The following is a 26,807-nucleotide window of genomic DNA, read 5'->3' as shown; positions in this document are numbered from 1 at the left end:
TGATATCGAATGTGAGCTTGCGAGACAGACGAGCATCGCCCAGATGAGAACCGAACGGTGAGAACCTCATTTTATATCAATACCGAGCGACCCCATCTCCGTACAACAGCGCTCTTGCTGTCCAGATCCATGGCGGAAGCGAAGCGCGTACACGTAGCGCCAGCCAAGTAATCCTTTGGCGTAGGTGCCCTCGCAAAAACGTGAGATGAAGGATTCAGAGTGCTGACGAGAGCACCCAACGCGGCAACATCTCGCCTTGCCAACCCAAACAAGAGGCGTCAACCCCAGTGCTTACACCTCAGCTCGCACCTCTCGCCCTATCAGCGCGCCTTCATTATCACGTCGCCCCGTCTGGTTGGCTCATCCTTTTCTTGATGCCTTGATGAGAGTGAATCCATGCCATGGGGCGATGGCGCTGAGGACAGTCTCAGATCACTGCTTTCATCCTGATTGGCATCGAGCAAAAGGACAAGACATTCAATAGCGTGTATGTATTTGTATATGCGTCAAGCTCCAAAGAGCGAAGACGGGGGGGGTGGGTTCGTAAAGGGTCTGCCCATATAAAACGCCGCGGCCGAAAACAACCCAACACTAGACTTGCTTCCCGCCCAAACCCCTAAATGCCACAAAGCAAAAGGAATTGGTAATTAACGAAGAAAAGAAAAAGCACAATGATTCAAACGCCCATGTCTCATGAAGCTTCTTTATCCTCCCAGACCAGTTTCCCTTCGATGCCGTGCCCTCCATCATCGCCGTATGATGAGAAACAGAATGACCCCCCGCCATGCGTAAAAACACCCCAAGCACGACACCCAACCCAACCCAACGATTGCTTTTTGTTATTCCCTCTCGCGCCACACATTACCCAACAACGGCCTTCATGCTCAGACTCTCCAGGAACCCTCCCAGATCCTCCTTCTTGACCTCCACCACGCAGTGCTCGAAGCTGTCTATCCGCACCCGGGCATTCGTCTCCGCCACCACCTCCTGGAACGCCGATCCAAACCGGTTGAGACCGTAGCCCTTCTCCTTGGCGTCCTCCTCCTCCTCTTCCTCGTCATCCGAGTCGGAGCCGTCAGACGCCTCCGACTCGGTATCGAGCTCGTCAAAGTCGGCATCGTCATCCCCCGCCGCCCGACGCGCCGCCCGCTTCTCCTCGCGGATCTTTTGCTTGTTGCGCCGTGACTCTTCCCGCTGCTTGGCCTTCTCGTCTTTGGCCGCCTGCCGCTTCTTGGCGGCCTCGCGGTCGAGGAACGTGGTATCCGGGCCGCCGCCGCCGCCGGTGCCGACAACGAGGTAGACACCGCGCTTGTCGTTGAGGCTGGCGACGACGAGGGGCGTGCCGCGTCCACCGTGGGAGAGACGGCCCGTGGTATCCTTTTCCTGCTCGACAAGGGCCTCGCCGACCCAGAGAGCGAGCTTGGTGAGCGCGGCCGGGTGGCCAAAGACGGGCACGTCGGGGCCTTCCTTGACGACGCACATGCGGAATGCCCTGAGGTGCTTGATTTGTTTCTTGTTGATGAGTGACGTGCCGGTGCGGTAGATTGCGCGATGGAGGAACTGGGCGGTTGGCAATCCTGCCTTGAGAGCATCAATGCTGCTGACTGTTAGAGTGGGCTAATGCAAAGTGCGCGAGAATCACTTACTCCTCCAGAGCGTCGTATGCTTCCCAGAAACGCGCAACCCACTCCTCTCCTTGCGCAGCGACAACCTCCTCGTCATCCACATCCTCAAACTGATCTTTTGGTGCTTGCGTGAGCTCGGCAACGTCGTTGTGCTTGCCCACTTCCAACAGAGCACCAATAACAACGCCTACGTCTTGCGCGCTCAGAGTCGCCCGCCAGCCCCAGCTGCGGACAAAGCCCCAGCCGTCCTTCGCCCCAGCGCGGTCTCTCCCGTCCGTGTCGACCGAAGGGACCATGTCGTCCAAGTTGTAGAGAGACGCGTACTTGAGCAGCTTTGTCCGAAGCTCCCTCTTCAGCATCATGTCCATGTGCGTGTAGCTCTGCTTGCACTGAACCAGACTGACACCCATCTTGGCCAGGAGCTTGTGGAGCCTCTTCAGGCCCGTGTCGCTCCACGTCTTGAGCCGGGCAAAGAGGTACGGCGAGTGCAGCATGCTGTCGTACAGACTCCAGTGCCTGATGAGGAGGAACTTGGGCTCTGGCGACAGCCTGATGCTTGTGTCTTCGGGGCTGCGAGCCGTGGTGGGGATGATGCCTGAGTTCTCGACAGCAGCCGGGCGGCCGCGGATGACTTCGGGCGGGTTCAGACGTCGAACTTCATCTCTCAGCAGCTGGCGGATACGTGCGCCGCGGACACCCATCCAGCCGTTCCCTTGTCCCCGGTCCGAGTTGCGGACAGGCACCGCGATACCCGCAGATGACCTTCCGTACAGCTCCATGGAAGTGACACCAACAATGGCGAGCCACAAGAGGTCGTTGTCGTCCCGGCCGAGCTCCGACGCGAGGGAGTACATCATGGAGGATATCGGCTCAGAGAAGGAAGCACCAATCTTGTAGTATTTGCGGAGAACGGTCTCCTTTTCCCTCCGCAGACGCAACAGACGTCGTCGAAGGACCCTGGCAGATGGCGCGGGCGGTGGTTGAGCAGCTGATGGAGGTTCCAGGGGATCACTCGAGAGAACCACGCCGGCATCCCGTAGAGATACGAGCCCTCTGTGAGCTGGCCGTCGTGGTGATGAGGGAATCGAGGAAGACTGCTACGTGTTAGTGGCCGTGAAAACAGAGCGACGCTTGACGACTCACAGAATTGCTTCTCCTCCTCTGGTGCGGCCTATCGTCTGTATCGCTAGACTCGTCCTCCTCGTCTCGGTCCGACCAGCTTTTCCGCTTCTGGCCAGCATGTGCTGGTTCTTCAAAAAGATCCTCGTCCTCAGCATCATCGTCGTCGTCCAAGTCGTCCAGGTCCTCGCCGTCGTCATCGATTTCGGGCATATCAAGCAATGCTAGATAGGCTTCCTTTTCCGCGGCAAGGTCATCCTCAATGTCGCCGTCGTCAAACACAACGATACCACCCTTGCCTGGCTTGTAGGCGCGATCAATCCGACCAGCCACTACGCCTGGCGGACACCTGGACTGGAGCGAGGCACCTTCTTCGACGGCGGGCTCCAGTGGGAAGCCACCGAATACGTTGCCCAAGTTCCACGGACGGTGTGAGTCCATGACCCAGACCTCGACACCGCCAAAGGTCACCTCTTCTCCCTCGGGTTCCAGTCCAAGCAGGCTTCCAAGATCAACCATGCCGCCGAGGCCGAGGCACACAACAACGCCTCCACTCCCTCCTTGCGTTTCCATCATGGGCTGGACCAAGTCCCGGCCGGCGCGTTCGAGGTCGGCATATCCGGAGACGGGTTGGATCTTGTGGGGGATATAGTCGTGCTTCAACAGGCGGGTCAGGATTCGACATGCGCAGAGGGAGTCGGGTTCGAGGGCGACGAGGACGAGAACGGGAGGGGACAGCGGGTGTCGCGTGTTCTGGAGGTGGGTGTATAGTTTGGATATCAGAGACCGTGGAAGATACATGGCTAAGAGGATTTTGACGCGTTTCCACGGTGTGTATCGAGCGGCTTCATGGGTTGCAAAATCGTTGTTCTCTCTCTCTCTTGTGTAGACGCGGTTGGGAGGGGCTCTACGGCGGGTGCAATGGGGCCGACGACGGGTGCGAGAGCTGGAAACAGTCGCGGAGAGTAACCGAGAGCAAGCAAAAAGGTTAAAGACTGCGAGCCGTGAGATGAGAAGGTTTGAGGCTTAGAGGCTGAATGGGACAGCTCTCTAGCGTGGGGTATATCAAAGTGCAGAAGAATCGACGGTGGGTAACAAACAGTAAGTATTCTGCCTCATGAGAGCGTAAGGTAAGGTAAAGTGGTAAAGATATGATTTGGTGTGGTGGTGGTGGTGGTGGTGGTGGTGGTGGTGGCCCAGGCCCGAGTCAGAATCGAGTGATTGAGTGCAAAAGTGAGAGTGACGCGCTGGACGCGGTCTGCCAGACTTTAGCGACGCGTTTAGGTACGCTACCAGCTGTTTGCGACGTGCTGACCTGGGAACCTGTTAAAACCACGGGAAGAAGTGGACCGTGCCGTCGGCCGAGTGCACGGATCAACCGATTGCGGGACGCCGGGACAACCACCGCCCCACTTTCAGTCGTCCGTCCTACCTTAACGCCGATGAGGACATGAGGGTTCTCACTCGACGTCGATTTCCACCTCTAGGTACCTTATCAAGTATGATTGGATCCAGTGTCACTCGTTTCTCACATCTATAAGCTTCATGGCTTGTTCTTCTTGACCTCTTGATCAATACACTAGGTCTCCAACAAAGTGAGCACACCCGAATCCAACGGTGCGCCCCATACCTTCTCCACTCGGTCGGCTAGTCTACCTGCCAGGTGGTTTTCCAGCCGACATTGGCTGATCAGCGTCCCTCTCATTGCCCTTCAAAGTACCTCACTATGGACAGGTACTCCGCATTACATATCCGTGAGCCTTGGCTGGCTGGCCATCTACGAACCGGACCACGGGGGTTAACGGAGTTGTCGTCCGAAGTAGCTTTCAATGGCGCCCTCCAGGGCTACACCTTAGCATCGTGGGCTATCGGTATCCTACCCTTGGGTGCCGCTTTGTCTGCTCGAGAGATTGCTCAGTAGACAATCCCAGCTGTCACTGTCCGAATACACGCCACATCCCACATTAACACCCCGCATCACTTCACTACTCGTACCGACGCGCGCTGTGCACTACTGTGTATGTGGTGACCGCCATCTCTACCTACCAGAGAGACCGAAACACACTCTGCAGGCTGCTTATGCGCGACCTCCTCGAAACGGCAAAGCTTCGATCCCCCGCTTCTGCTGCTGCTGCTACTGCTGCTGCTTGCGCGAGAGAGACCGTCCCATCACAGTGGACTTAAGAGAATCGCTTCCACAGAACTCGTCGCCCACGGACCGTGAATGACGCCGCTCGGCCGATGATGGTATAGACACCCCTCAACATCATACATAGACACTACCTTGCCTCACTCACGCCCTTGCTTGCCCACACAAACGTCTATAAGCTCGCCGTTGGATCGGCCCAGTCTCCAACGGCCTTCTGTCCTGTACCGCCGCACCGCCGGCACCGCATGCGGCGCTGTTTCTAGCTGGCCGTGGCCTTGGAACCGGACGGACATTCACACCGCCCCAGCCTGTTGGCACCGGTCTCAACCGCTGTGCCACCCTTCTGGGCACACTTGGTACACCAACAGCTGCAGAGAGGGGGAGCAGTTGCTTGGTGATTGGGTTACCATCCAGTTGGTACGAAATCCGATCCCTAGTACCAGATACTGTTCGTCCCTCATGTTCCTCAACTCCGGTTTTCTCCCAACCCTTTTCCGCCGCCCTTGACTTTCTTCTCTGATTCCTACGCACGATTTGTTCGTCTGTTACGTGCAGCCAGCTGAGCTTGCCGAACGAGTCATCTGCAATACTGACAATGCTGTGACCGTTCTCAGGCTTATCTTGTTCGACCATTGTACGTTGATTCTGTCGCTTCATTCAGAAATGCGCCACCACAGAACCCAGCAGGCTTCCTCAGACCGTGGTGTTGTTGGCTCATACCGGATACTCACCGATACTTTAGAAATCACACTTGGCCGTTGACCCAATCTCACTGCCAAAGACGTGGTGAACCGTCTCACGCGAGCGGTGTCGCCATAACCACACCCCTCGTCTGACGGCCCTCGAGGATCGTCTCTGAACCCGCCATCATGAACATGTCCAGCAGCGAGCCCATAGAGCCTGCTCCACCAAACACATTGGACGAGGAAGAAGACTTTGAGGGGTCAGACTACGGAGGATCAGACTATGGAGGATCGCTTGCGTCTTCGGGCTTCACCTCGCTCGCTTCCCGTGTGATGAAGCACTCACACGAGGGTGGAAGGTGTGTAGATCATGTCTCCTTAGTTCATCCCCTTGGAAGCGAACGCGGAAGCTAAGTTTACGTACCTTTAGACGCTATCAGTCCTTTCTGCAAGGCATCTACCCTCTTCCGAACGATGAGACAGAGCAGTTCCGTGAAGAGATGAAGCACCAGCTTGTAAAACGCCTGCTCGATGAGAACGATTACCTGGCACCAATCGGTGACCACCCGCAAAAGATCCTGGACATTGGCACCGGCACCGGTCTCTGGGCCGTTGATAGTAAGTTATTGTTGTTCACGACGGTTGGGAGTCCCAAAATCTGACTCACCAAAGTCGCCGACAAGTTCCCTAGTGCACACGTTATCGGCGTAGACATATCGCCCATCCAAAACTGTTACGCGCCGCAAAACGTCGACTGGAGAATCGACGATATTGAAGAGACCTGGTCGCCGCTGTACGCGAACTTGGACTTTGTCCACATGCGGTCCGTTTGTGTGACTCTTCGACAGCCAGTCAACGTCATCCACTCAGCGTACCGGTAAGACCCTCGTCATTTCTGCCCACTGAACCAAGCGCAACTGCCGGCTTGATGCTCTCTGAACCAAAATGTCTGACATCCCGTAGAAACCTCAGACCAGGCGGCTGGATCGAGTTCCAAGACGCCGGCGTCAGAATCGGGTGCGACGACAACACCCTGCCCCCAGACTACGCGCCCGCCAAGTTCATGGACAGGTTCATCAGCACCTTCAAGACACACTACGGCTGGGACCTCGAGTTCCCCAACGTCCTGCCCGACATCTTACGCGAGGCCGGCTTCGTCAACATCCGGTACCGCTTCTTCAAGCTGCCCATCGGGCCCTGGGCCAAGGACCGCCAGCAGCGCGAGATCGGCCTGTTCCTCAGCAAGGACGTGCTGTGGCAGCTCGTCCGCGCCGTGCTCGTCAAGTGGGCGCAGCTCGGGCTGACCAAGCACGAAGCCGATACCATGGAACAGGACATCCGGAAAGCGTTCCACGACACGCGCATACATGGATATCTTCCGTGGATCTCCGTCTGGGCCCAGAAGCCGCCCACCTGAGGCGGAACGCTGCAGTCTTTGCACCCTCAGATGAGCTGTGTTTGACGGTAGCCAGCCAGCCAGACAATACCAAACAAAATAGCCCTCCCGCGTAGGTCATGCAGCCGCGACAAGCGACGGCGAGGCTATGGCGTTCGGTTACGCTTCTTCGTACCCTCGGCCAGTGGGTTGACGTTGGTGACACGGCATGCGTTGTACGGCGTGATTCGACTTGCTAGGAGTACGGGCACGCGCACGTCTGACAGCATTCGTGTAGGCACGCTTCCTAGTCAAGCCAGGGCCACCACCCGCCTCCCATCGTCAGTCGGCCGGCAGTGGACGGAGAGAGCAAGCCATTCGTTCGCAATCGTTCGCAAGGCAGGTTTGGCACCAGCCGACGGCAGAACAATGTTGCAACGCGGCCAACGCCCATCTTTCATTCAAGCGAGAAACACTCCGGCCCTAGATTCGTTTACGTGTTTGGCCCCCGGGTCGTTTACGGTTTTCTTCCATAAGTTACATACACGTCAAAATACCCATGCCTACGTACATCACGCCACTCCGCAATGACATTCGCGCTAAAGTCCCAGACCTCCTCTTTCCTCCAACCCATGAAACGAGTGAAGAGGGCCAACGTCATGGACTCCAGCCCGACGCTAAAGTTGGCCTCTGTCCAGACGCCCAGGGTCTTGTGCTTGACGTCGCGCGGCCACTGGTTGATTGGCCACTTGAACTGAATTCGCACGATATCGACGAATCCGACGCTAGTCATCATCTCGGCCGCCCTGCCGCAGGTATCCAAGAGGAAGCCCGACCTCTGACCGGCCTCCATCATAAGCTCGTTCCATCTGCCGAGGTCGCAGTCTGGCGGGATTGTTCCATCGTCACACCTCATGGGGAAGTCGATATCTTGGATCTCGAACCAGCCCCCCGGGTTTAGGTTGCTCGAGACCACGTTAGCTGATGAGCGTCTGTGGGGCAGAATGACCTACTCAAAGGCTTGTTGGTGGAAGTTTTGCCAGTCTCTAAAAGCGCCCGTCATCATCATACAGTGAACATAGTCGAACTTTCTAGAAAAGCTCCACTCCTCCTCGAGGTCATCGATTTCGTAATGCACGTTCGGTGGTGTGCTAGAACGGTCAGATCTGATGAGGGCTTCGTTTTTCTTCCACACTCACAAGCCAGGCTGGACGGGCGAGAGGTCTACGCCGACAACTTCGGCTTCGGGGTGTGCCTCGCCTGTTTGCAAGTCAGCAGGTACGATCATATTGAAGAGAGGCTACTCGCCAAAGTCTATTGCCCACAGCCCTATGCCGCAACCGACGTCTAGGACTCTGTGAGGATGGTGGACAGGGGCAAAGTTGAGCCTGTTCTCAAAGGTCAACTGGCAGAGCTGATATTGAAAAGCTGCGAGCAGTCAGAGGTCTGCCGCTACGTCGGAGGAGAGGCGTACCTTGTCGATCGAGTTCTTCCTATATAGGGGAACGAGTTAGATAGCGCGGCTCATCTGACACGTACATACATACCTGATCAGTGGGCAGGACATATTTCCCGTCCTTGTAACCGTGATAGATTCTTCCGTTTTCCTCGCGTGCCCGTACGATGCTCGATCGGAGTGATGCGGTTGAGGATGGCCATGCCTCTGACTACCGTCTGTTTAAGCGTTGTCTTTCTTGGTGCGCGCCCCGAATGACCTACTTCTCCCAGTGCGGAGTCTATATCACTCCCTCCAAGGCTTTGCATCTCGGCGTCGTCAATGTCCTGGGATAGACCTCAGCAAGATGCTCCCGAAGCCCCAACACTCACAGACCCCTTTTCCCGAGTGCTGACCTCATCTGGCTCTAGGTCGACGTTTGTCCCGTGCGGGAAAACAATATCTATCTGATGCGTCGCGTCAGGCGCTCTTTCAGTCATGTCGATGGCTTGTCGTCGAGTTCTGTTTCGCAGTTCTAGTAAACAAAAGGGGGACTCCAGAAAAAGGATTCATCCCATCAGAGACGGAAGACTAGAAAGGCGTATCAGCTTGATATCCCCTTGCCGCTGCCAAACGCCTTTTGAAAAGGGTAACGGATGACACCCGTGCCGGCGAGGGGAATCGTTCAGATGGGGTAATTCTGACGAGGCGACACAAACAAGCGGCTTCCTTGTCATTCGAGCCTTCAGCTCCGTGTCACCAAAGGCGGCGTGTTGTCGACAAGTCCTAGTCGGCCCAACGAAGCACGCAGCGCATCACGGTCAGCGGGAAATGATGCGTGAGGCTGGTAAATTTCCCTCTCGGGAGCCTCGCCAGCCCGGAGAGCAAGCTGCTGCTGCACTTTGTTCCAACAGCAAAGCTTGATCCAACACCTTTTCAGGTGCTTGGCGCCATCCGCGGGCGGCTTTGGCCATCATGGGCACAAACAAACAGTAGCGGCAGTAACAACACTGTGTGTGTTGGCGTGAACGGTGCTTTACACAAACCGTATGCACGCGTCAGCCACAGCCGGACTTTGTCTCGATCCTGCTTGGACCGTCCCCCGAGCGAGCTGTCAGTGCCCAGTCAGGACATGATACCTTCCACAGGAGGAAGCAGACGTGGTTGTGGCCGACGTTGCGGCGTTTTGAAAGCCGGGAAGCGTGGCATCGTGTCATCGGCCGTCTCGCCGAGGGCCGGATGCCTGCATGCAACCATGCAGAACATCGGGTGGACAGGCAAATATGGCCGGGTTTGTTGCCGCCGTCAGCTGTCCAAGTTACTAGCTTGATGCCGGAGATGTGCGTCGTGGCGGGCCAGGGAAATAGAAGATGAATTGATCACCACCACGACGAGGATGTCCCCGGAACTGATTGCTGTCTTTGTGCACCGGTGTGACCAAACTAGAGTGGCTGCAATCCGGCTCGAGAAGGGTACCACGGGTAGCAATCAGGATAACGGACCATGGGGAATCTCACATCGACTGTGTCCACCCGTATATGGTTGTCGGACAAGAGCTGCAGGATGGGATTTAGCTTAAGTATTGCTGCTCATCTACCGTAACCTTGGGTGGCATAGTACTTACCACTGTTGAATGCCCATTTTTATGAACGAGTCGACCTGAAGAAATGGGTTTATGATAAATAGCCTTTTCCGCGTACTTGAGCGAGGTTGTCAAGACGTCATCGGTATGCTACGCTGAGGTGCCTGTCATATAGTCGCCTCTGGCCGGAACCCGACGTCATGCGGGTGGAACGGGACGCTGCATATGACGGCTCACATTTCTATCCCTCTTGCCAGAACGACTGAAGAAGAGGAAGATGACCGAAGGACGGAGCGGGTGGGAAGAGAGGTGAAAAGACTAGGGTGAAGGATTGGGTTGGCGCCACGAGATGTGGTGATATTGGTGAATGGTGGAAGCCATGATCCATTTTGCCCGATGGAGGTGCTTAGGATACCCTACATTAGCCACCCTTCCATATTCAATGGGTGATGAAGTCGGATAATGGACGGAGGTGCGGTGTCTTTCTTCACCCCGGTTGCCAAATTCAAAGCTTCCCTTTACGTGTTGATTGTTGCGTTCTGCTTGCTCTCTTCATCCCATTACTGCAAAAAGCTCTTTCCCTGTGGTCTGTGGGTGGTGTACACTGAATCAGATAAAGGAAGAAGGCGCTCTCGTCGCCCGCCGCCTGCCGCCTACGCATACTTCTACGCTGTTGCCCTCCGTAGAGGTTGCCGAGTGTCAACTGCCCGGCCAAACTTTCCTTCCCTCTTCAAGTTTACTCCTCAGACTCACTCTCATCACCATTCTCTCACTTTCCTCTCATCTCACAAACTCACTCACTTCCCTATCCAAACCAAACCCTCGAAATTGCCCCGTCACTTTCAACAACCCGAGACATCATGGCGGCCATCCAGGGACTCTCGGGCCACATCTGGAACCCGCTTCTTCTGTTACTTACGGCCCTTTTCATATATCTGGGATCCTTGAGATACCGTTCATGGAACCGTCTCAGACACATCCCCGGACCACCAGGTGCCGCCTTGAGCAAGTGGTGGATGCTACGTAACACACTGGGTGGGCAGATGCATCTCGCTCTCAAGCGAGCCTGTGATGACTATGGTGAGTTCAATTCTCTCATCCCAGAAACACCATCAGCTCGTCCAGCTGAGTGGTTTATTCCGGGGGCCAAAAAGGGTCTCAGACACACATGCCGCCCAGCCAGGCAACATCAAGGACAAACGGACTGTTTGTTTCGACAGGCTGCTGACAGGGAACTTTGCTTTAGGCCCGGTCGTCCGCATCGGACCCAACGACTTGGTAACCAATGACTCGGAAATCCTTCGTCGCATGTGGGCGGTTCGCTCGCCATACCGCAAGGGGGCCTTCTACGAGGCTGTTCGCTTCGACCCCACGAGGGATAACCTCATCTCCATGAGAGATGATCACGAGCACAATGAGCTGCGCGCCAAGATGGCCATTGGCGTAAGTCTGCATCTTCTGCTGCTGACGTCTGCGTCTCGCCATACTCACTTAAGCCCCAGTACTCGGGTAAGGAGAATGAAGGTCTCGAAACCGCCATTGACGGTCAGATACAGGCCTTTATCAGACTCATCGAGGAGCGATATGTGTCTATCACAGGCGGCTTTCGCCCCATGGATCTTTGCCAAAAGGTACAATACCTCACGCTGGATATCATCACCTCCCTTGCATTTGGCTACCATTTCGGCTACATCGAGCAAGATGCCGACGTTCATCAGTACATCAAGATGACTGAGCAGAGCATGCCTGCCATGATGACGCTCTCGGTATTCCCGCACCTGGCCAAGCTGCTGCAGTCGCCCCTATTCCGCCAAGCCATGCCGTCGGAGCATGACCGCGTGGGGTTCGGCAAGTTCATCGCGTGGGTAGCCCTGTTGTTTCTTTCCTGTAAGCAACTGACATTGTTAGTGTTGCCAAAAAGGTCGTGGCGGAGAGGCTGATGTCGGACAAGACGGCCAAGCGGCGAGACATGCTTGGATCCTTCCTCGCACACGGGTTAACTCGAGAGGAGGCCGAGGGCGAGACATTGGTCCAGATCATTGCCGGGTCCGACACCACGGCAACCGCCATTCGAACGACCATGCTCTATCTGATGACGTCCCCCTCATGCTACTCAAAGCTCGCCAAGGAGGTGCGGGAAGCGGCCAACGCGGGCACAATCTCATCCCCCGTGGCCAACCGCGAGGCGAGCAGCCTTCAGTACCTGCAGGCCGTCATCAAAGAAGGTTTGCGGGTGTTCCCTCCCGTTACCGGTCTCATGTCGACAACGGTGCCCGCGGGCGGCGACTTTATGCACGGCATGAGCATCCCCGAAGGCACCGACATTGGCTGGACGGCGTTTGGCGTGCTTCGCTCCAAGGCGGTGTACGGCCCGGACGCCGACGTGTTTCGGCCGGAACGGTGGCTCGAGGCCGGCGAGGACAAGCTGAAGGCGATGATGGCGCAGTGGGAACTCGTCTTCAAGTACGGAAAGTGGCAGTGTCTCGGGAAGACGGTTGCTCTCATGGAGTTGAACAAGGTCTTTGTGGAGGTAAGATGCGGCGAGAACTTCCTGATTTTCAAAGTAAGAGTCTAATGCCGCGTATAGCTTCTTCGCCGATTTGACTTTGCCCTGATTGACCCCGCCAAATCGTGGAGCTCATTCTCGGCCGGGATATTCATCCAGTCTGACCTCTGGGTGAGAGTTCAGAAGCTCGGCTAGTCAGCTCAAGACTCGGACTTAGAGACGCGTCGACCGTGGTCGAGGGATCGCAGGGAACGGAAACTCTGCGCACAGTGGTGAGCCAACTAATTGGCTTATAGATTGGCACATATGGCAGAGGCAGATTGACAATACAGACTTTCTTCGTTGAATTGGATGCGCGGACATGGCCGAGTTAACCAGGCCAAGACGCACAGGAGATGAAGCCCAAGTGATCGGAGGGTGTTGATCGTGTGTGAAGGGAAATCCCGAAAGCGAGTGTCCGCGAACTCCGGCCATCCGAGTCATGCAGGGTGAGTTCAGGAGGGCTGAGGAATTACAGTGTGTGGTCCTTCATCATTCACGCACGCAATGTGTTCAGTCAAACGGATCACCTGGAAGCCGTCTCAAAAGATCTGGTGATGAGGTTGTGAATGTGACCGAGTTACAGAGACGACACAGATGCTTAGAGATGACTGTTGTTGGTCGCTCCCCGCACTATTGCCATCCTGTGGCATCCCAACGCAGCTAGGCCTGGGGACCGGACTTACTTCCCCATGGTCGGCCAGCCTAACCGAGCCCGTCAGTCCGCGTGTTGCACGAGAATCGGCCCGCAGTGTTGTTCTTCCCTTCGTACTTGACAATTCATTGAATCATAACTCACTTTGTAGCAATAAGGCAGTAAGTATATCCGTACTGCTCGCTAGTGTTAGCAAGCTGACGAGTTACCCTCATGGAAGTGATCGAATTGACTTTCGCTCGCATTTGTACGAGAAACTCTGCCAAAGCAAGCCCCCTCATTAGACTTCTAGAACGAAATGACGGATCCACGACGATCCCCTATCCCCAATGCTACCCAAGAGACCCCATCCCTGTCTGCGTTCGATTTGGGATGAACACGCAGGGGTCTGCAGCACGATGATGCCAGTAATAAGCTTCGAGAGCTACTATTGTTGTTCTGTGCCCAGCTAGGCCCGCACTTTGCTATACGATATGTCTCGGGGGCTACGTTTGGGATATAAGAGTTTCCCATCCCATCGTCGACCGAAAATGCTCTAGTTTGGCACTTCACGGAACACTTCAAGCACAGAGGACATCCTCAACACAACCAAAATGAGTCTAACAAAGACACTGTTCTGTGCCGTTGGCCTCGCCGCCAACGTTGCGCGCGTTGCCGCCGCTGATCTCGACGACTTCATTTCCAGTCAAAGAACCATCGCACTCAATGGGGTTTTGAGCAACATCGGACCTGACGGCGCTTCGGTTACAGGCGCAAGCGCCGGCATCGTCGTTGCCAGCCCGTCCAAGGCCGACCCCGACTGTAAGTTTGTTCACTACGATGTATCGTTCTCTTGCTGACTTTCCCAGACTTCTTCACGTGGACTCGCGATGCTGCCCTGACCATGAAGATGATCGTCGACGAGTTCATTCTCGGACACGACGAGCTCCAGGTTCATATTGAGGACTACTACAAGTCCCAGGCCGTTCTGCAGACCGTCGGCAACCCTTCCGGATCGTTCCTCCCGTCCGGCCGTGGCCTCGGCGAGGCAAAGTACCTGGTCGACGGCTCGCGCTTCAACGGCGAATGGGGTCGCCCGCAGAGAGACGGTCCGGCGTTGAGGGCCATCACGCTCATCACCTACTCCCGCTGGCTCATCGACAACGGGCAAGAGGCCAAGGCCAAGGATGTCATATGGCCCATCATCTCCAACGATTTGTCGTACACCGCCCAGTACTGGTAAGCAGATTAGTGCCCCAGGGCTCTACAGACAGCTCACAATGATAGGAACTCAACCGGTTTCGACCTGTGGGAGGAGGTCAACGGCTCCAGTTTCTTCACCACCCAGAACCAGTACCGCGCACTCGTTGAGGGAGCCGCGCTGGCCGAGTCCCTCGGCGCAACCTGCACGGGATGTGAGCTGGCCCCGGACGTCCTTTGCTTTCTCCAGACGTACTGGAACGCCGCGGACGGCTACTACGTCGCCAACGTCAACACACAGACGAAGCGCTCCGGCAAGGACGCCAACGTCATGCTCGGCTCGATTGCCGTCTTTGACGTGGCGGCGAGCTGCGAGGACCCGTCCATCCAGCCGTGCCACAGCAAGGCCCTGAGCAACTTCAAGGTCTGGGTCGATTCCTTCCGCAACGGCACGCTGTACCCCGTCAACGAGGGCATCGCGCAGGGTCAAGGTGTTGCTCTCGGTCGGTACATCGAGGACACGTACTATAATGGCAACCCTTGGTGAGTTTTGTGCTTGCAGGTGGTCAAAACTTTGAAGCTAACTAGCCAGGTACCTCATCACCCTCGGCGCCGCCGAGTTCCTCTACGACGCAGTGGCGCAGTGGAATGCTCACGGCCAGATCAAGGTCGACGCGACCTCCCTCCCCTTCTTCAAGGAACTCTACCCGACCGCCAGGGAGACGACCTACCAGAAGAACAGCAACTCGACCCTCGACTACGCCGGCATCGTCAAGGCCGTCAACGCCTACGCCGACTCCTTTGTCGAGGTCGCGCAAAAGTACACCCCGGCCGACGGCGCCCTCGCCGAGCAGTTCAACAAGACCACCGGGTCCCCGACCTCGGCCCGCGACCTCACCTGGTCCTACGCCGCCTTCATCACCATGGCCGAGCGCCGCGCCGGCCAGTACCCGCCCAGCTGGGTGCCCGAGATCGCGTCAGAGGTTCCCTCTACCTGCGCCGCCTCGACCACGACCGGCGTCTACGTCCCCGCCACCGCCGCCGGCGCGCCCGACGTCACGGGTTCCTGCACCGTGCCCGTCACCTTCTTGGTCAACGCGACCACCTACTACGGCGAGGGCCTCTCTCTGCTCGGCAACATTGCCGAGCTCGGCTCGTGGAACGTCAACAACGGACAATCCATGTCGGCGTCCGGGTACACCGCCGAGCGCCCGCTCTGGAGCGTCGACGTCGAGCTCCCCGGCGGGTCCAACGTCAGCTACGTCTACGTGCGGCGCCAGAGCTGCGGCTTTCTCTACGAGGAGAGGAACCGCACGCTCACGGTGCCGGCATGCAACTCTACGCAAAAGGTGGTCACGGATGATGCGTGGGTTGGACGGACGAACGGTTGCTAAAAAAAAGTACAAGTGCTGTTCGCTGGCACGTTTGAATTCATTACATCGTAATAAAGATGGTTGTAAGGTCCAGGTAGAAAGACCCTGATAGATAGACCCCCTAATTTCCAAACATGTTGTTACCGTCCGGATTGCCCATCATGCCGGGTCCGCCGCCAACCATGCCGTTCCCGCCCATGGGAAACCCCCCGAAACCTCCTCCAAAGGCCCCGTACGTATCCATGTCGTATCCTTGCATCAGGTAGCTCCAGTCCATATCGATGACGTCGGCCTCCGAGGGAGGTGGGTTCATCACCGGCGTGCCGGCCGTCACGGACGGCGGTGTCATCATCATGTTTTGCGGAATCTGCTGCATCGGCAGCTGCGACGCGCTGTTGTTCACTGGCGCCGCCCTGCCCACGCCACCCGCCTGTTGCGAGACGCCACCGCCGGCACCCGCCCCAATACCGGGACCCCCGCCCATTCCCATCTCCGGCCCGGGTCGGCGTCCGCCTCCGTGCTGCTTCTTCCCCATCTTCTCCGCCCGCTGCCGAAGCCTCGTGATCCACATGGGCTCCTGCACCGGCTTCTTCCCAATCTGCTCCTGCCCGGTCGCGTGCGCGTCCCATGCCTTGATGAACAAGTTGCCAAACGCAATGTGCATGGGACTGTGCAGCGTGCTCATCAGACCCCTCCGCTCGTGGTTCTCGGCAATGGCGTCCCACGCGCGCTCGACCATGGTGCCCGTCAACCTGTGCCGCAGCTCCGTCACCAAGAACATGTAGGCAGGGAACGGGAAGTGGAGATACGTGTACCACTTGTAACCCTGCAGGCTGTCGGCGGCCTGGACGACATTGTCGTACTCAATCATCTGAATGGCCTCGAGAAAGAGCGTGTCGCGCTCGTGCTCCGCCAGCGTCGTCGCCTCGCCGTTGCCCATACGCACGAGGAACGAGATGACGCGCATCTTGCAGAGCGATTGTCGCGTCATGGTGAGGGTGAAGAAGTGTAGTGGGATCTTGGGATCGCACCACTTGAGGTACGTGCCTTCAATGTGCGCAAAGAAGCCGTCGAGGGTGTAAACCTGGTCCTGACCGGCCATACGTACCGTCGAGATGGGACGCGGCGGAGCTTGGGGACCGGTGCCGGTGCCGGTACCCCCGCCGCCACCGGCGTCCTTGTCCTTATCGCCATGGCGTTGGCCGTCGCGCAAGGTGTCGCTGCTGATGGCCATGGCCAGCTCTGTCCGGATGAGGACGAAGAGCATCTCCGTCACGCCTTGGTGCGGGGTCGGGGCGTCCTTGCCGTTGACGTGGAGGTCTGTGTCGTTGATGTTGAGGGGCAGCTTGCAGTCGGCGGCGGTGGACAGGGCCGTCACAGTCGAACCCGTCATCTCTCCTATCCGGCGGTCGTAGCCTACAATCGTCCACCAAAGTCGCCGGCGTTGCTCGACTTCGTACGGTGACAGGCCGAACGCGGCGGCGTCACGGTGGAGGCCCATCCGTTGGGCTATTCTGACGGCAATACCGACGAGACAGAATATTTGCCGCGGGTCGACAAACATGCGAACAGCGATCTAGCTTGTTAGCGTGCTTCTGAAATGATGTATGATGACTTACCAAGTAGAGCATGTAGGCCTGGAGGACCATTGTATCACTGGTCCGCATGAAGCCCGCGTTGACCAAGGCTTGCTGAAGCGCGGTGTGGAACCTTGACAGGACGGTAGGCTTTGGCTCGTTGAACATCTTTGCCACCTCGACGTCTTCCATAGAGGTGATTGCCATGAGGTAAATGGCAAACATGAGCGTCTCGACGCTCTTTGGGATCTTTTCGAGGTTGGCGCTGGCCTCGATGATGAGGCCCTGTACCGTGGGCACATGTGTTATTTTTAGGAGGGGGTTGACATTGTTAATGTAGATTTGCCACAGTTGAAAAATCTGGATAGGCGATGGGTGGAGATGCGTCACGGAGGCGTTTCGACTTCCCACGATGAATGGAAAGCCGTCCTGGTTATCGTACATCTTGTCAAAGGCGTGATGGATGGTTGAGCCGTCAACCTCGTCTTCTGACGAGTCTCGTAACAACTCCTCGCTGGCTCGAAACTGTGATTCAAGTTAATGGCGCACATAACAAAGCAATACAAGGGAACACACCTCTTTGTGAAAGGGAAACCATTTGCTAAATGGTCTAGTTGAGATTGAGTTAGCTGACGATCAAGTGTCATGGGGTGGGCCTACGCACTTATCGGATTGCGATCTCCGGCTCCCTGCCACGGAAGGGGATGTGCTCCCCTCGGGCGAGGTCTTTAGCCCCTCAAAGTCGTTTGCGAGGTCGGCATCCTCGTCGAGCATGCGGTCATCGTCAAAGTGTGTCGAGTTCCTATCGCCGGCCTTGAGCTCGGCGGCGATGGGGTCGAACTTGACGCCATTCTCCGCCAAGAGGGATTCGTACTTTTTGAGGCGGTCGACGAGATCGCGTTCCTGAAGACGCTTCTTGCGCCTTCTGGGCGGTTGTGGTGGTATTACTCGACACTCTACCCGGGCCTTGACGCAGTTGGCACACGGCTTGTTCTTGTCGCAACGGACTTTTCGTTGCTGGCACAGCACACACGAGGTCCCCCTGGTAAGCTTCATCGCTGCCATGGGGTCGGGTTCGGGTGCGGGTGGAGGAACTGCCCTCGGCGGGGGTGGGAGCTGGGCTTCTCCCGACGACATGGTTCAGTATTATGTGGATGCCTCTCTCTTGGGATGCAACGACGACGCGACAGTCAGCCACCTTGCAGACGTGGTTCGTCGGCTGGCTTGTTCCCAACTCGGATCCGAGGGGTGATGTTTGCAGGCGAAACGTTGACGGTATGCAGCATGTGAGTCTAAAGAGTAAGAGATCCAATGAAGAAGCAAGATGGGCCCCTTCCAGATGCTGCCGCCAAACTTCTTGCCAGGGTCGGTCGGAGGAAGCTGTATTATTGACCGAGACGCTATCGACGTGATGGTGTACACGACGCTCCCGGGATAGGTTAAAGTGCCGTATCCTGTATGCGGGCAGTGTAGATGGCCAGGAACGAGCAGGCAAGAGCTTAGAGACGGACGATACGGATCACAATTCGTACGAAACAATCGAGGTGGTATGACAGAGAGTATGCAAAAGTCACATACGGGGACGTCCAGCCTATGAGACGAACAACATGACTGTCAACTTGGTCAGTCCGGTGCTAAGAATCGAGGCTCTTTGCTTAACTTGGGCCTCTCGTGCCTTCTCGTGTTGAGACCACAAAGGAAACTGAACGGTTGGTTGTAAGATGAATATCAGAGGGAGCGGGGACTGCGGTCAGCTGCGTTACCCGCCCGGGACCGAAGGGGGACCCATCGGCGCTGGTCTCCCCGTGGCCCGCGCCTGCAAGGGGTCGAGAGTGGCCCAAGCTTCTTGAGCTGGATTGCCTGGTGGAGGACCTTAGGTAAGCCGGAGATTGCTGCGAGATACCCGAGCACCCGGCGCTAATCCGGAACAGGGTAAGCTCCACCCTTTGCCCGGACACAACATCGACCTCCGGTGCCCGAGCAACTGCAGCGCCATGTCCGTACACCACCAAAAGACAAGGGCGAGAGCTGGGCAAAGCATCCTTCGCTGGACATCCCCATCGGCCTTGACAAGTCAGCTTCTGAATCTCGTCATGACTTTCTTCTTGTGAGACATTGCTATGCGGGCTATGATGGCCTTGCGTGGCTTCGCGTCGCGCCCTCTGCCTGTCACACTATGCTGCCGGCCACCGCGTCCAAGATAAGCAGGATGGCGGCGATGGCCAGGCTCGCCATATATAGCGATCCTCGCCTCTTAGTTACATGACCTCGTCCTAGTGTCTCTCCCGCCAGACGAGCTCGTGGTCCGAACGTGATCTGTAACTTGAGATCTGACCGTGCGCTCGAGAGTCCGGACGAACCTCTAGCTCCCTTGCCCGTTCCATTAATCAACATTTTCCCGCTGCCAAGCCCAAAGAGATTTGTGTGTGCTGCATTCTTTTGTTTACATTTTGCGGCTTCAGTCGAAATCTTCCTGCTGTCCAAATCCCCACGACAGCTTCAACATGGCAGACGTAGCTGCGAGGCCCGTCGAGGGCGATACTGCCTCAGAGAAGACGCGTGAGGTGGAGACTTCCAACAGCTCCACGCGGACCTTGACTCCGAGAGAGAGCGACGAGCGGCGAGAGAAGAAGTCATCCGAAGAGAAGCCCATCGAGCCCGAGATTGAGAGCGAGAGACCAACAGAAAAGGCAACAGTCCAGTCTTCGGCGATATCAGCAAACGAGAGCCATAACGATGTATCCAAGCAGCCAGACGTCGACGACGATGTCGATGAGAAGGCCGATATCGAAGGGGGGCCACCCACGGGGCCCCCGCCCGTTTTCGATGAAGCCGAGGAAAACTTCAAGCCGAAGACCATTACCTTTTGGCTCGTCATTTTGTCCAACTTTGTGGCAATGTTCCTTGTTGCTCTGGACCGCACAATCATTGCCACGGCCATCCCTCGCATCACTGATGAGTTTCAAAGTCTCGGAGACATTGGCTGGTACGGTTCGGCGTACATGCTCACGACGGCGGCCTCGCAACTGGTGTTTGGTAGAATCTACAAGTTTTACAGCCTGAGGGGGTGAGTCTTGATGGTCACTGACTCCAAAAAGCATGCTGACACGACGGTAGAGCATTCCTTGGAAGCATTCTCATCTTCGAAATCGGCTCGCTCATCTGCGGTGTTGCGCCGAGCTCGCCAGTGCTCATTGCGGGCAGAGCTATCGCCGGTGTTGGTTCGGCTGGTATCTTCACGGGAGCTATGATGGTCATGATTCCCATGATCCCGCTGCATAAGAGACCCATGTTCCAGGGCATCTTTGGTATGGTGTTCGGTCTGGCGTCTGTCATTGGTCCCTTAGTTGGCGGCGGCTTCACGAGCAACGTCACATGGAGGTAATGGGACTCATAAGCATACATACAAACAATGGCACGACTAACGAGACGCAGATGGTGCTTCTACATTAACCTCCCCATTGGAGGCGTGGCCTTCGTCTTCTTGTTCTTCATGCTCAAGGCCCCTAGGCGGCAGCCTCAAGAGCCAGCCACGCTGTTCCAACACTTTAAGCGGCTCGACCCCTTGGGAACGTTCTTCTTCGTCCCCTCCGTGGTGTCTCTCCTACTGGCGCTCGAGTGGGGTGGATCAGAGTATGCGTGGAACGACGGCCGCATCATCGCCTTGTTTGTCGTATTCGGGGTCGCCTTCATGGCGTTCGCTGCCGTGCAAGTCTTGATGCCCAAGACCGCCACCGTACCTGTCAGGATCATCAAGCAAAGAACCATGCTGGCGGGTGCCTTCTTCATGCTGTTCTTGGCCGGCTCAATGATGCTGGCCGTGTACTACCTGCCCATCTGGTGTAAGTGATTTTATCGACCTTGCTTAACAGTGTGCTGACACCTCTCAGTCCAAGCCGTGCAGGGAGCTAACCCCGTCAACTCGGGAATTTACACCATCCCCCTCGTCCTCAGCATCGTGGTGTCCTCCATCATCTCGGGTGGCGCGACACAAAAGATTGGATATTACGTGCCATCCATGATTCTCTGCCCGTGCATCATGTCCGTGGGCCTAGGCCTGATGAGCACTTTCCAACCAGGCATCAGCTCCGGCCACTGGATCGGCTACCAATTCCTGACTGGATTCGGCCTGGGCTTCGGCATGCAGACCGTCGGGCTCGCGGTGCAGGCGGTTCTTCCCAAGGAAGACGTGTCGACCGGCGTCTCCATCAGCTTCTTTGCCCAACAGTTGGGAGCCGCCATCTTCGTCTCCGTCGGGCAGTCCATCCTCAGCAACCTGCTCGTGTCGGAGCTCTCGGGCATCCCGGGGCTGTCTGCGCAGGCCATCGTCAACACTGGTGCCACCAATCTGCACACCGTTGTGCCGGCGCAGTTCTTGGACGTGGTTGTCCGGGCGTACAACTACGCCTGCACGCGCATCTTTTTGGCGGGCATGGGGCTGTCTCTCGCGACGCTCATCTGCGCCTTGTTTATGGAGTGGAAGAACATCAAGAAGAACAAGAAGCAGCAGCGGGCCAAGCAGCGTGCCAGTCAGCTGAGGCCGGGAGATATGGGTGCGTAGATGAGTGAGAGTAATGATAATGATTAGAGTATGGACACGGATTTAGTATATAGTGAATGGGTTGGTAATAATCGTGAATTGTTATTCCATCCCGCGGCCCTGTCAAGCTCGTACACAACACTTGGACAGATAGTCTCATTATTAGGCAGAACTAAAAAGAGTTCACCCCCCGGTGGCGAATGGGGGCTACATCTCTTGGTGCACATGCTGGGATTTTGTCGACTCGAACTCGGGACCTCTAAGCCTTCACCGATTAGGCTGTTCGTGGACTTCAACCACTCCACCACACAGCCAGTTTTGACCTGACCCCCAAAGGGGCGCCCGCTGGCTGGTGACAGAAACTGTCCTGAAGGCGTATATGAGGGCTTCAGTCGTGGTGTATTCTGGGTGCTGGATGAATATACTTTGGATGATTCACGAGCTGTAGTTGACTCGTTGTTAAGCAACACTGAATTGCGGGGTGGGCAGCAACTAAGCAATTTTCTAGGCCACAATGGGAATAGCTCAGCAATGCATTCTATGTATAGATTCTCGTCTTCATCCCAAATGCCCGGATTCAAACCTAAACACACCTCCTAATCTGGTCGCAACTCTCCAGCTTCAATCATCCAGTCCGTTGCCTAGACACCCATTACCGACCTTCGACGGAGGGTCGGCGAGGTTGGTGGGGCCAGAAATAAAGACGAAAGAAACTCCACGCCAGTAACGACAACGGATAATGACCGAGTCGCGTCAACCTTGAGTTGGATTCACCCCATTCATCATTTATCATTAGCCTCCGCGTTGTGGTTAATTGCGCCTTTGCCCGAAACTCTCGACTGTCTAGTCCACAAGCTTGAGTCTCTTGCAGTTAACATCAGCTTCAACCACGGCTCAGACTAGACATCCTGACCTTGTCTTGGCATCGAGCACGCCGCCAATGCCACTCAACCGGGCATGGACAAGGAGGAGGAGCTTCTCGTCATATTATCCATGATTAACATGACTGTTTGGCGATCCGCAAACCATCTCAGCCCTAAATAGACAGACAAAGCCCGGGATTACTAGATCTGCCGGCTGCTTCGTCACGAATGGCATCTACATCACAGGAAAGCGGCAATGCCAAGCCTACGCTAGACAAAGCAATCATTACTGCGAAGCGGAAAAGAGCGAGCAAGCCCAAAGTGCGGACCGGCTGTCTGACTTGGTGAGTCTCCTGGAGCTGTTGTAATCGACAATGACTGACTCGGTGGCAGCAAGTAAGACCTCGACTTGTGCTTAGTCCCCCACCGATACTAACACAACTGCTAGAATCAGACGCATCAAGTGCGGAGAGGAGCGGCCCGCTTGTTCGCGTTGCACGTCAACAGGCCGGGCTTGCGACGGCTACGACAAAGGCTTGCCGGTTCGGCCAAGAGATAGTGTTGCCCTCGTTCCTCAGAATCTACTCATCCGAGTCTTATCCGAGAGCCAAAACCCTCGATTGCTGCGTCCCCTCGTTGCCGACATTGACGGTACACACACACCGAGCGCGTCTACTTCCACCGCTTCCGCCGCATGGCAGAAGCCGGCCTCTCCAACCATGTCACGAACCTCACCAGTTCCTGGAGCCGCATCGCGACCCAGCTAAGCCATTCGGACGAGGCCGTGAAGCATGCTATTGTCGCCCTTGGCTCTGCCCATCACATCTACCAGACAGCCCCCTCCTCGCGGCGGAGAGACGCCTCCACGCGAGCTCGAAATCTTTACCATCCAGCAGTACGGCACGGCCATGTCCAAGCTCTCCAGCTATGCCCACGTTCCAATGAAGGACAGGATCACCGTCACTCTCCTCTGCTGCGTGTCCTTCGTCTGCATCGAGTCCTTGCGGAATAACTGGCGACCAGCGCTGACGCATCTTTCGAATGGCCTGCGCATCATTGAGAGTCTACCCATGAGCAAGCTCAACGAGCTGCGCGATGCCGTGCCCGCTCATGCTAGCGCAGATCCTTCGGAAGACGTCTTGGCAATGAACTACATCCTGAGACTCTTCGCCACCTGGGAGATCTCCTGCGCACTTTTTGCCGAGAACTTTAAGCCCGTCATCGCTATCAAGCTGTACGAAGGGCGAGAGCTCGACGGCACACTGCTGGACGAATTCGAGACCATTGCGGATGCGCACCGAGCCATCGTACAATACACGCGGGACGTGTTCGCCCTGGTCTGGCTCACAAAGGAGCAACAAGGTGACGACGAGTTTTGGGCTCGCCCCGTACCGCACCGCCAGCACGAGATCCTTATGGAACGGGGCGACCACCTGACGGGTCTCTTCCAACGCTTCATGGAGACGCCCCAAGCCCCTGCGAGCGGTACCGAGGAGCACCACTCCATCTGCCTCGACATGCTCCACTATAAGTGCGCGCGTCTGATATGTCAGACGCTGCATCAGAAGCCGCACCAGAGGCAGCAGTCGCCCGACGTCGTCGCCCAGTACGCGGAGCTCGTATTGTTGGCTGCCCTGTTACATCAAGGGCTGGTTTCCAAGCAGCGGGAAACGGGAGCAATGCCTCGGTCGTTTACTCTCGATATTGGTATCATACCGCCCCTCTACTTTATACTCGTTACCTGTCAAGATCCCGTTATCCAGGGGAAAGCCCTGGGGGTGCTGCGAAACTACCCGCAGCGAGAAAATCTCTGGGACGGCAACTTTGTGCGCAACTTGTTGGTTACTGTCGAGAATGTCAGTTACGGACCGGTTCATCCCCTCAAGGATGTCCCACATTCACTTGCGTTTGGGAAAGGTATACCGGCTCTCTATGAGAAGCTACAGGAGCTGCGCATCAATGTTGAGGGGGATGATTGAACCTGGGTGGTCTTTGTTTTGGATTGAATTACACAGCATGTCCTTCAATTTGAGTTGATCTTCTATACTTTCAATGGCTGATTGAGACCCAGGAGCGTGTGTTTGGACTGTTTGTGCTGTGTCGTTAGGTCGTGACACATCAGAGGCATGGTCTGGCTTGTTGTGAGATCAATTGTGTGTATTTTGGGCTTGATAAGCTTGGGAATCCGTTAATACTTATTATTCTCAAATTTCTAGATGCCATTGTAATTGCAAACTGGTCTTTGGAACCTTTGTTGATTGTATATTTGACTGAAGTTGAGGTTGTCACCAGATCGGTACGTACCGAAGCTAAATGCGCGGGGCAGAGCTCCCTCGCTCGACCTTCAACTCGGTCGCATCTACAACACCACGACCTCGTTGTACGAGTACTGTAACCAGCTCCCCATCACCCAATTCGGCGCAAGATGACGACATACCCTCACGAAGTACCTGCAATCGCCGAAGAAAAGACCGGATTCGACCTCAATCTCCAGCATGGCCACCAGGACCTCGTCCAGGCCGTCGCCTTCAACGCCTACGGCGACCGGTGCGCGACAGGGTCCGTAGACGGCAAGATTAAGGTCTTTAATCGGCACAAGGACGGCGTCTGGCACCACTGCGATACCTGGGGTGCCCACGGCGGCGAGATCCTCGAGGTATAAACACATGAGCCGCGAGCGAACCGCCGCTACTGAACCTGGCTGACCTTTGCCTCGCCCCCAGCTCCAATGGCTCCCCCCGACAGTCTACCCTAACCTCATCGCCTCTCTCGGCATAGAAGGCCGCTTCAAGCTGTGGGCGGAAGACCCGTCTGCAGCACCGGGTCGCCGATTCAGCGCCAGCAGCCGCGCGACGACGAGCAAAGCCGCCTACGAAATGCGCTCTCCCAAGTACCCCTACCGCTCCTTTTCCATGAAGCACAACGAGGAGACGCGGCACACGTACCTCGCTCTGCTCTCCACCGAGGGCCGCCTGGTGGTGTACGAGAATGAACAGCCCGAAAACATGTCGGAATACACACAAATCGATGAGCTGAGCATATGCCCCAAGCCGAGCCGCGGCGAGGAGATCAGCTTCAAGGTCCGCTTCGACCCGAACCTGGACCCGTGCTACAACGCCCTGAGGGCGGGCGTGGCGAGCGACTCCTTGGGGCTGGTCGTGGCGGGCATGTCGTCGGTCAAGATTTATCGCTCGAGGGATGTCATTGCGACTTCGTACGGCGTGGCGCAGACACAACGAGAGTTTTATCTTGCCGTCGAGGTGGGCGTCCACCGCGGCCTCGTACGCGACGTGGCGTGGGCGACGGGCAACATTCGAGGATACGACACCATCGCAACGGCGTGCCAGGACGGCTGCGTGCGCGTGTTCCGCATTGACACGCCGCACTCGGCCGACGACGGCAAGACATGGGCCACGACGGAGCTCACTAAGCACGAAAATCACTATGCGCAGGCATCGGCAAAGGCCGGAGGGCAGACAAACGACAAGCAGCAGCAGCATCAATCGGGACTCAGCGCAAGCCTGGCAAAGTCTGGCTCGCATGCGGAACGGCATTTTTCGGGTCAACCGGGGCAGGTGAAGCACGTCTTTAAGGAAGTCGCCAAGCTCGACAGCCACCGCACACCCGTCTGGCGCGTCGGGTTTGACGATGACGGACAGATCCTGGCCAGCACTGGTGATGATGGGAAGCTTGTGTGCTACCGGCAGACGCCGAGCGGCACGTGGGCCAAGAGTTCCGAGTTGGCCATGGTCAAGACGAGAATGGCAACGGTTTGAGCGTATGATGATGTTAATTGGGCTGGCAGGTAGACGAGTGGCCGAGTCACCTAGGAGTATCCGGCACTCTCTACCACCAAGGCTGAGTACGGTGAGTATTGCGCCTCAAGCCATCGGCCTCGTAATCATTGAAAAGAAAAGTCATACACAGCCATCAGAGGCTCAGAGTACGAAGCAAGAGAGGCGCAACAACTAGACACAAGCGACGGGCACGTATCAAGGAAATGATTTTGAAGTTAGATACCCTACTGAGAGGCTTCACAGCCTGCGCCGTCTAATGCAAATGACAGCCAAGCGCCCTTGATTACACATACTCTGTCTCTCTCTCTCT

The 26,807-nt window shown here is 56.4% G+C and overlaps 9 protein-coding genes across 9 annotated transcripts; 6 read left to right on the top strand and 3 right to left on the bottom strand.

The window, feature by feature from the left end:
- Positions 1-861: 861 nt before the first annotated feature.
- Positions 862-3,545, bottom strand: CDC45 (DNA replication initiation factor cdc45; the record flags this gene model as incomplete). The annotated part of the gene is made up of 3 exons (XM_053196540.1): positions 862-1,597; positions 1,647-2,719; positions 2,769-3,545. The coding sequence occupies 3 exons, from the start codon at positions 3,543-3,545 to the stop codon at positions 862-864; spliced, it is 2,586 nt and encodes an 861-aa protein (XP_053045941.1).
- A 2,223-nt stretch (positions 3,546-5,768) lies between these two features.
- On the top strand, positions 5,769-6,993 carry N0V96_004734 (uncharacterized protein; the record flags this gene model as incomplete). The annotated part of the gene is made up of 4 exons (XM_053196541.2): positions 5,769-5,935; positions 6,007-6,194; positions 6,249-6,453; positions 6,540-6,993. The coding sequence occupies 4 exons, from the start codon at positions 5,769-5,771 to the stop codon at positions 6,991-6,993; spliced, it is 1,014 nt and encodes a 337-aa protein (XP_053045942.2).
- Positions 6,994-7,118: 125 nt separating this feature from the next.
- On the bottom strand, positions 7,119-8,733 carry N0V96_004733 (uncharacterized protein; the record flags this gene model as incomplete). The annotated part of the gene is made up of 8 exons (XM_065757201.1): positions 7,119-7,231; positions 7,519-7,916; positions 7,965-8,102; positions 8,151-8,211; positions 8,260-8,379; positions 8,426-8,444; positions 8,499-8,618; positions 8,671-8,733. Coding segments are annotated over 8 exons (1,032 nt in total), but the record flags the coding sequence as incomplete, so codon positions are not given.
- A 2,095-nt stretch (positions 8,734-10,828) lies between these two features.
- On the top strand, positions 10,829-12,669 carry N0V96_004732 (uncharacterized protein; the record flags this gene model as incomplete). Its single annotated transcript, XM_053196543.1, has 5 exons — positions 10,829-11,048; positions 11,215-11,411; positions 11,471-11,829; positions 11,877-12,498; positions 12,556-12,669. The coding sequence occupies 5 exons, from the start codon at positions 10,829-10,831 to the stop codon at positions 12,667-12,669; spliced, it is 1,512 nt and encodes a 503-aa protein (XP_053045944.1).
- Positions 12,670-13,761: 1,092 nt separating this feature from the next.
- On the top strand, positions 13,762-15,741 carry N0V96_004731 (uncharacterized protein; the record flags this gene model as incomplete). The annotated part of the gene is made up of 4 exons (XM_053196544.2): positions 13,762-13,969; positions 14,017-14,386; positions 14,435-14,890; positions 14,940-15,741. 4 exons carry the CDS (start codon positions 13,762-13,764, stop codon positions 15,739-15,741), a joined length of 1,836 nt encoding a protein of 611 aa, XP_053045945.1.
- A 100-nt stretch (positions 15,742-15,841) lies between these two features.
- On the bottom strand, positions 15,842-18,434 carry N0V96_004730 (uncharacterized protein; the record flags this gene model as incomplete). Its single annotated transcript, XM_053196545.2, has 3 exons — positions 15,842-17,296; positions 17,340-17,822; positions 17,958-18,434. The coding sequence occupies 3 exons, from the start codon at positions 18,432-18,434 to the stop codon at positions 15,842-15,844; spliced, it is 2,415 nt and encodes an 804-aa protein (XP_053045946.1).
- A 1,367-nt stretch (positions 18,435-19,801) lies between these two features.
- N0V96_004729 (uncharacterized protein) lies at positions 19,802-21,858 on the top strand (the record flags this gene model as incomplete). Its single annotated transcript, XM_053196546.2, has 4 exons — positions 19,802-20,364; positions 20,415-20,678; positions 20,733-21,139; positions 21,188-21,858. 4 exons carry the CDS (start codon positions 19,802-19,804, stop codon positions 21,856-21,858), a joined length of 1,905 nt encoding a protein of 634 aa, XP_053045947.2.
- A 1,633-nt stretch (positions 21,859-23,491) lies between these two features.
- Positions 23,492-24,679, top strand: N0V96_004728 (uncharacterized protein; the record flags this gene model as incomplete). The annotated part of the gene is made up of 1 exon (XM_053196548.2): positions 23,492-24,679. The coding sequence occupies one exon, from the start codon at positions 23,492-23,494 to the stop codon at positions 24,677-24,679; it is 1,188 nt and encodes a 395-aa protein (XP_053045949.2).
- A 446-nt stretch (positions 24,680-25,125) lies between these two features.
- N0V96_004727 (uncharacterized protein) lies at positions 25,126-26,476 on the top strand (the record flags this gene model as incomplete). Its single annotated transcript, XM_053196549.1, has 2 exons — positions 25,126-25,356; positions 25,424-26,476. 2 exons carry the CDS (start codon positions 25,126-25,128, stop codon positions 26,474-26,476), a joined length of 1,284 nt encoding a protein of 427 aa, XP_053045950.1.
- Between the last annotated feature and the right edge of the window lie 331 nt (positions 26,477-26,807).

The sequence above is a fragment of the Colletotrichum fioriniae genome (genome assembly GCF_027942845.1).
Source record: "Colletotrichum fioriniae strain IMI 355084 chromosome Unknown scaffold_4, whole genome shotgun sequence".
NCBI classification, from domain to species: Eukaryota; Fungi; Ascomycota; class Sordariomycetes; order Glomerellales; family Glomerellaceae; genus Colletotrichum; species Colletotrichum fioriniae.
This window is presented reverse-complemented; position numbering and strand designations above follow the sequence as displayed.